Source organism: Oryctolagus cuniculus, chromosome 2, assembly GCF_051225735.1.
Source record: "Oryctolagus cuniculus isolate XC-2025 breed Fujian yellow rabbit chromosome 2, ASM5122573v1, whole genome shotgun sequence".
Lineage (NCBI taxonomy): Eukaryota > Metazoa > Chordata > Mammalia > Lagomorpha > Leporidae > Oryctolagus > Oryctolagus cuniculus.
In genome coordinates, this window is record NC_142868.1 from 186084444 (window position 1) to 186092554 (window position 8111).

The following is an 8111-nucleotide window of genomic DNA, read 5'->3' on the forward strand; positions in this document are numbered from 1 at the left end:
TCCCACTCTCCCACTCCACACCACCTACTGACTTCTGCTGCCCTTCATAACCACAGCGTCCACAAGCCTGATTCTTAATTTTCAGCTTCAGGCTTCTGCACTGATTCTAAGGCAGGGCCGAGGAAGTCAGCTGTGCACAGGGCATCCCTATCTACATATCCCAGGCACTCCCAAGGGAAGAAAAGCACAAAGTGTTTTGCAAATGTAAACATGTTAAGGGAACACTCATCTATCAAAGCAACAAGAAGCTTTGTGGATCCACGGAGGCACAATTAGCAACTGCAGAGATTACTGCCACAGAAATGTAGCAGAGAGACACACAAAGACAGAGAAATACGCAAAGAAGATAAATCAGGGAGGCAAAGAGCAAACTTTCACCTTTTAAACCTCAAGCTGGTTTCCTTGAAAATTGGACAGAGCAGGTCCCAAAGATGTTTCTGCTAATTTTGTGTTGCTTCTGGGACACATTTTATCCTCTGGGCTATGTGACATTATCTCTCCCTTGTGCTGATTTGCTTTGTCTATTGTCAAGCCATTGCTTTGTTTAATCTAACCAATATTTATCGGCTGCTTTGTGTGCATGCTACTCTACCACATGCTAGAAAAGGCTGTATGAAGGCAGTGTGTGGAGAAAGGGAAGTGGGAGAACAGTGTGCAGGCACAGGAGCAGCACTGCAGTGGGCAGTGTTAGCCATGGTTGTTTTGTTGTTGTTGTTGTTGTTGTTGTTTTGACAGGCAGAGTTAGTGAGAGAGAGAGACAGAGAGAAAGGTCTCCCTTCTGTTGGTTCACTCCTCAAATGGCCGCTACGGCTGGAGCTACACCAATCTGAAGCCAGGAGCCAGGTGCTTCCTCCTGGTCTCCCATGCGGGTGCAGGGCCCAAGCACTTGGGCCATCCCCCACTGCCTTTCCGGGCCACAGCAGAGAGCTGGCCTGGAAGAGGAGCAACCGGGACAGAATCTGGCACCCCAACTGGGACTAGAACCCGGAGTGCCGACGCCGCAGGCGGAGGATTAGCCTAGTGAGCTGTGGTGCCGGAGTTAGCCGTGGGTTCTAGCCCGAGTTGTTTATGCCAGCACAGCAATGAAGTGGATGAAAGTGAAACAAGCGATGGTCAGAGGGCGAGAGAACAACCTGGACAGAAAAGTACCAGTGGAAAATCCTCCAGAATCAAACAGGCAGATATGTTTTTAAGATCCTCAGAAGCTGCTAAAAGCATTCTCAGAGCGTGAAATGCAGGTCGCAGGGAACAAAACACTCTCATGGTGAAAACTGGAATGGACTGAGTTGTACAAAAGTCCAGACTCCTTGTATCAGCCCAAGCAGAGCCTCAGCGATGCATCCCAAACCTCGGTCTTTCCAAATGCTCAAGGAAGAAAGTTTCATACTTGTGGGCACCCCAACCACATCCTCTACTCCCCCATTTCATCTTTACTATAAAACCATTTTTATTTTCTGATAAATGCAACTCTCACGTGGTTCTCCATCTACTCCAAGTCCTATCTGAGCTCAGTCACAGGCCAAATGATACACGCAACCCACCCTAAAACTCCCCTTCCCTGTCCTTCAAATGTGGAAGCGCTGCTCGTGTGAGTGGTCTACGTTCACTGCTACACAATGCAAATATCCTTGGCAGGCCCTGGGGAAGGAGGAGGCAGCAAAAACACACAAGGCAAGGGGTAACTACTCAGGAGGAAGCCATAAGCCTGTCAAATCAGACACGACCTACCTTTGCAGTATGACATTTCTGAATTTGTTTGCACATATTAGGAGAGAGCAGATTTTCCTGGTGTTATTTCATCATGAGCCTGATCACAGGAACCTTGAAAATGCAGCAAATACATTTCAGTGACTCCAAGTGCTCCCCCACTCTCAGAAATCTATTTGGTTTCAGAGAGGTGGGACTCAGTCCTTTCTGCGGGCTACCCTGTCTGCACTTCTACTGTTAACCTTATTAATCTAATGCAATTACCTCCTGTGAGAGTGTTTCAAGGGCAGGGAGCTCCTCTAAATCACCTCTGGATTGGTAGTGCCAAGCACAGTCTATGTCACTGGGTAGACACCCACCACCTATTTGTGTGGGCACCTGCGGGGAGCAACTGGGAGCAACTCGGACTAGACTAAGTTACTGGAATTAAGACTTATTCTATGCATCTGCTCTCCCACAATATGGCGCTGAGAAGGGAGTAACAGCTTCTACACAGCTGCCTCCAGTTCAACCAATAAGCAGCAGGACCTGCTCCTGATTGGAGGAGAGCAGCGTACTCGGCGTGTGGGTAGCAGAGTTGGGATTGGCGGAAGAGGACTATAAAGGAGGAGAGAGACAACATGCACCAGGAACATCTAAGGGGAACATCTATCTGAAGGAACACCTGTGCAGCCCCCGAGAGAGCCGGCCGGCGGTGTGCTGCTCCCCCATGGAAGTGGGGAAAGTGGCAGGGGGAACTGCCCTTCCACGGAGGTGGAAGGGACAGTAGCCAACCCGGGAAGAACCAGCAGCAAACCCAGGGAGGGCCGAGCAGACAAAAGAACACAGGGTCCTGTGTCGTTCCTCCACGAAGAGGGGGAGCGACAGGCACCCACTGGACAGGCAAACGAACAAACATGGCAAGTGGGGAATGTCCTAGTTGAATAGCTCACCAATGGCTATTTTAGATATTCAACAACATGCAGTTCTGGGCTGCTGTCTAACAAAGAACTCATCTGTATGCATCACGATTATTTCTAGATGGTGTATGTGTAATAGTAAAAGCCAGGATTTGAGCCTCACAGCATGCCAGATTGTGGGCCACTGGCTCATTTAATTCTCACAACAACCCTGTAGACACTATCATTATCTTCATTTTATAAAGGAGCTAACAGACGCTAACAGAAAAAAAGATAGCTGTTCCAAGGTTATTTCATGCGTCTGATTTTGAAAATTCAGAACCATGTAACCCTAAATCTAGTGCTCAGTACCACGTGACAGATACCTCCCCAAAGTCGGCAAAACTGCCCGGGTTCAGCATCCCAGCACATACTGCTGCAGAGAGGATTTTCTATGACACGAGTTGGAATGGCCAGTCCAAAGGTCACCAACCCAGATTAGAGTGCAAAATCTCCCCTGGTCTTGCTTGTCGACCATGTTAAACTGCTTGCTTTTTGGATTTCAGACTTCTTATTTACAAATAGCAGATACTGCGTTCAGAAATCTCTTTCTCAAACATGATATTATAACTCTAATAAGCTGTGAAGTGTAGCACAGTTTTTCCCTCTATCAGCTTTTCCACATCGGCTGCGTCTCCTGTCACCATTCCTTGCAAACGCAGACGTGTTTTTCAGTCTCAGAACAGAAGACAACAGTAAAAACTTTGGGGTAAGTGAAGTATGAAAATGAACAGGAAAGGATTGTTAACTGAGTTTGACGTTGGAGGTGACATTGCTAATTTCTACTGCCTCTTCTTTCTTTATGAAATGCACAAAATGACAGAATATCTGTCAAGGAGTGGCAGAATTCCCTGTCTTATCACAGATCTGTACAAATTTAAATGCTATGCAGAAGGTCAGTGAAAAAGAGGCAAAAGGGAAGGATAATGTATGCCAGGTAATAATTGAAGCCAAAAAAAATTTTTAGTGGTTTTCCATGATGTGAAAGGAGGGACTAAGAAATTTAAAATGAAGATTCATTTAGAAAATAAGATGCAGTCTTTTCCTCCGGCTTGTAGAGATTTGGTAAACATCAGTAAACCAGGGAAGTGCACCAGAATTTGTCATGCAATTCAGTTGATTGGTTGTTATCATCAGACCTAATCTTTGTGCAAAGTATGGGGCTAGGCTCTACTAGGAGGAATTCAGAGGCACTATCAGCTTCAGTCTATCCTTAAAGAGCTCCTGATCTTACCCAAAAAATAAGGTCAAAACATAAAAGAAACAAAAATCAGTGTCATAAAACACACAGGTGCAGCATTCCCAGGACACAGCACTGGACCTTAGGAGAAGCGAATGTTCAGGCAAGTTGGATGGAATTGATATGAGCGGGAGGTCTGTGTAGTACCAATCCCAAGTGCTGAAGACCAGAGGATGAGCTGGCCCAGAAAGCTTTCTCAGAGATGAGCTTACACTGGCTTTGGACAGTGGGCAAGATTCAGACCAGTTGGTCTTGAACATACTAAAGTAAATATCTACCAGGGTTTACAATGTGTTTAGAGTCATGGTGAATAAACCCTAGACAATTTCATCATGATTGATTGGTCTGTAAGAGTTGGGTGGCAACACACAGAGACAGATTTTTAAATTATTATTTATTCACATTTATTTATTGTAGAGATGGAGACAGGCAGATATAGAGAGAGATTTCTTATCCTCTGGTTCACTCTCCAAATGCACACAACAGCTGGGGCTGGGTCAGATGGAAGTTAGGAGCCAGAAGCTCTAATCAAGTCTCTCACATGGGTAGCAGGAACCCAGTTACTGGAGCCATCACTGCTGCCTCCCTGAGTGTGCATTAGCTGCCAGTTGCAGTTGGGAGCTGAGCCAGTACTAAAACTCAGGTCATCCAATATGACATGTGGCATCCCAAGTGGCATCCTAACCACTAAGCCAAATGCTTACCCCAAACAAGGCTGTTAATTCTGCTGATTTGTTGAAGCTCACCATTCACTACTGACTGATTCCTTTCAAAATATAATACTTGAGGGAAGTAACTTATCAACTGGCAAACCAGACTAGAGCTGGAGTATCTCCTTGCATTGATGCTACCAACCTGTGACCTTCCACCAGTGGTCCCGGAAGGTCTCAGGTCTAACTGCAGAGCAGGTCCAGCCTGAAGTACATATCTAGCAGTGACTCCCACCTTCAAACTCCTGACAACCACCCGGATGAATGCTTCAATTGCAAATCTAATTTCTGATCATTTTCAGGTAGGTGAGACCATTAAACCCCTGATATTAACTAGGAAGTGAGCACCAAAATATCGCCTTCATTCTATGTGCATCAGTTACTGTATTTGTGAAATGGGAGTAACAGAGCTGTTGGAAGGAACAATTATTAAAAGTGATTATGAAGAACTTCACAATATAAAGTGCTTGATAGGAGTGAGAAGCACTCAATATATCCTTCCCAATTCCCTCCAGACTATGCAAACCCCATTTGTAGAAATATCACAAGCTTGCCTAGACAGCAAGTATTTTGAAGCATGTGCTTCCCCATTTAAGTCTGTCATCTTGCAAAGTAGCTCATTATTTCAGAAATATGAGCATTTTAAAGGTGCTGCTGCAGTTCTCAGTCACAAGTTTTCTTTGCTTCTATTTAAAATAAGCCACCCTGAAAGCAGTCTCCAACCCACGTCTTTGCGCATAGGTCTTAAGTAGCAGTTATGTGTGTCTGCACGTGTGTGCACTTTAAATGCGATGTCTCTCTTAATTATCTCTGTTAGAATGATCTTTCCCCTTTAGAATTTCCATTCAGTTGAACAATAAGTGGAAGAATTCATTTTCTCTTGTACACCTCATTGGAATGAGCTTTAGTGAGAAGTTAACTTGGCTAATTTGTTTGCTTTGCATAATTATTATAATCACCCACTAAGTACTACCAATGAGTAAGCACTAATATCCTACAAGAACATCACATTCACTCTTTATAAAGTCTTCCTTTTAGTCCACGGGATGTACTTCTGCTCCCTTGCTTATCACACAGAGAGACAAAGGAATGAGAGAAGTAGAAATCCAGTAAAACCCTGAATGTAAATAAACTCAGATTTCTCTATGAGACGGTGACAGTGAGTAGAAGCATAGGGATGGTGGCATAAAGGGGACAGACAGAACATGGTGGAGAAGGCAATGTGGTTTAATGGTTGAGTTTAGTCTGGTATCAGATTGCCTGAGTGTCTAAAATGCCTTGTGGAACCTGCAGGGACTAATTTGTCTGGGTCCCAGCCTCCTCATCTGTACAATGGAGGCACTAACAATTCACGCCTGAAATTTACGTTCTGAGGATCAGAGGAGACATAGGCAATAAAGCACTTGGCACAGAAGAAGTGTTCCATGTGGTTAGCTGGTGCCGGTAGGCACGGCTCAGACTTGGAGCAACTCCGAGGAGCAGACACCAGGCTCTCTTCTCAGGAGTCGCTTATAAGAAGAACATCAAGGGGCCAGTGCACTGGCATCATATATGAGTGTCAGTTCAAGTCCCAGCTGCTCCACTTCTGATCCAGCTCTCTGCTATGGCCTGGGACAGCAGTAGAAGATGGTCCAAGTCCTTGGGGTCCTGCACCCACATGGGAGACCTGGAGGAAGCTCCAGGCTCCTGGCTTTGGATCGCCTCAGCTCCAGCCTTTGTGGCCATTTTGGGGAGTGAACTAGTAGATAAAAGACCTCTCCCTCCCTCCCTCCCTGCCTCCTTCCCTGCCCCACCCCTCTCTCTGCCTCTCAAATAAAATAAATCTTAAAAAAAAAAAAAATCAAGCCATGCCTACCCACCTATACCAAACTCTTCTCACCGTGGAAGACAGTGGAAGATGGAAGGACAGCCGGCCAACAGTCAGAACGCCTGGCATTTGTTTCCAGCTCTGCGACATGCATTCTGCTCTGCCGGTATCCCAGACACTGTGCCGGCTGCCTTACACCTAGTCTTCACTCTAAGTGTAGCACGGGGAAGATAGTAACTTACTACAGGTTTGTTGCAGGAAGCCACAAGAGCACACAGGTGAAAGCACTTTTCACACCTAGAGGACCGAGCAGCTGTAGTAGACCTGAGTGTATTACTGCTAACTACATAGAGCTGTGTCTAGTTTGCTGCAGACCAGGGGCATTTTCATTTAATCTGCATTTGCACTTGACAACAAAGCACAAAATTTCACGGCCAATAGTCCTAAGGGTATTCATGGTAACCCATGTCCTCTAAGGACAGAGTGTGACAATGAGTGGGTGGGACCTTGACCCCCAAGCCCCTGCCTGCTGCTTTCCCTGCAGAGGTCTGACATGAGGAAGAGAGACCTCAGGAAGACTTGTCATTGCTCGTGCTCGCTAGACACAAGCTGTCACGATGACTCCCTAGCTGCTGTTGAGGCTGAACATGTAATTAAAAAAAAAAAAGAGCAAAGTTGTAGGAATTTCAGAATATTCCTCCAAGGTGGTGCTCTTGTTTGCCACTCACTAAGCTCCTTCCTCGGTGCCCTCACCGGAGGAGTCTCCTCTGCCTGCCTCGGGGGCAAGGGCTCCATTTTTGCTGAGAAGGACAGGGTTAATTCAACATAGCAGTACCTATGAAATGCCCCGTGTGTGCAAGGAGCTGTAAAAACGTGCAAGACACCCAAGGAGTCTTCAAAAGGTTCCTAAAAATGCCTAGCATGAAAAAAAACCTGTATGGGGTTTTCAACATTTTTGAACCAAAATAAACTTAACTCCATTTTTCCACAAACTTTCTGAAGCACCCTTGTGTTTGTAAGCCAAATCAAAACAAGCCTTGCCCTTTAGTCATTGTACATTTAGCAAAGATTTCCTGCCTACCTACTCCGCACTGACGATGTTCCAGGCTCTTGGGCTAAAGCAGAGATCAAAATGCCATCCTGTTTCCACGTTTCTCAGAACTCGTGGGTCAGTGGGAGAAAGGGGTTCTGGGCTAATTCTGTAATCCAATAGTTATTACAATGATGGTGCCTGAAAAGTAGAGAGGACCATGAGAGCCAATTGCAGGGGACCTGACTCTGCAGTCAGGGGAGGCATCGTCTGCGATGCAAAGATTGAGGAGAGGCTAGCTGTTCCGCTGCGTGAGTGAGGCCAGCATAGCTAGACTGCGCAAACAAGGGAAGCGAGCCCAGAGGTAGAGCAGGAACGGCAGGGTGATGCTGAATCAGGTCACACAAGGTCATAGGAGGGACTTCAAAACCTGTGTCATGGAAATAGGAAATACTAACAAGTTTTATCAGTAAGATTACATAACAAAATCTGTGTTTGGAAAGACCGTTCTGCTTATTCTGTGGGAAACAGATTGGTAGAGGCAATAATGATATGGGTAATAAAGATGTGGGAGACCGCCTAATTCTTCTAGCAGCCTAAAATAGAAGTATTGCTGGGTAACTGACTGTCACGTGGGGACAAGGGTGAACTAAGGATATCTGAGAGACGTCTGAGGTGC

The 8111-nt window shown here is 45.8% G+C and overlaps 1 protein-coding gene across 24 annotated transcripts in view; it reads right to left on the minus strand.

Annotated features, from left to right (window-relative positions):
• The window catches only part of LOC127489374 (uncharacterized), a 130356-nt gene extending 122858 nt beyond the window's left edge, over positions 1-7498 (minus strand). For 7 of the 24 annotated variants that reach the window (XR_016230515.1, XR_016230512.1, XR_016230516.1 and 4 more), the window contains exon 1: positions 6475-6629. Coding sequence is in view for 4 of the 24 variants with exons in the window: in XM_089327785.1 (XP_089183911.1) it covers positions 6475-6552 (78 nt within the window). In the remaining 20 variants the exon portion in view is untranslated. Of the gene's footprint in view, positions 1-1728; positions 1822-1971; positions 1988-6454; positions 6630-7483 lie in introns of those variants that run through there. The other 17 variants (XR_016230520.1, XR_016230519.1, XR_016230521.1 and 14 more) reach the window with 11 other exon arrangements.
• Positions 7499-8111: the final 613 nt, after the last annotated feature.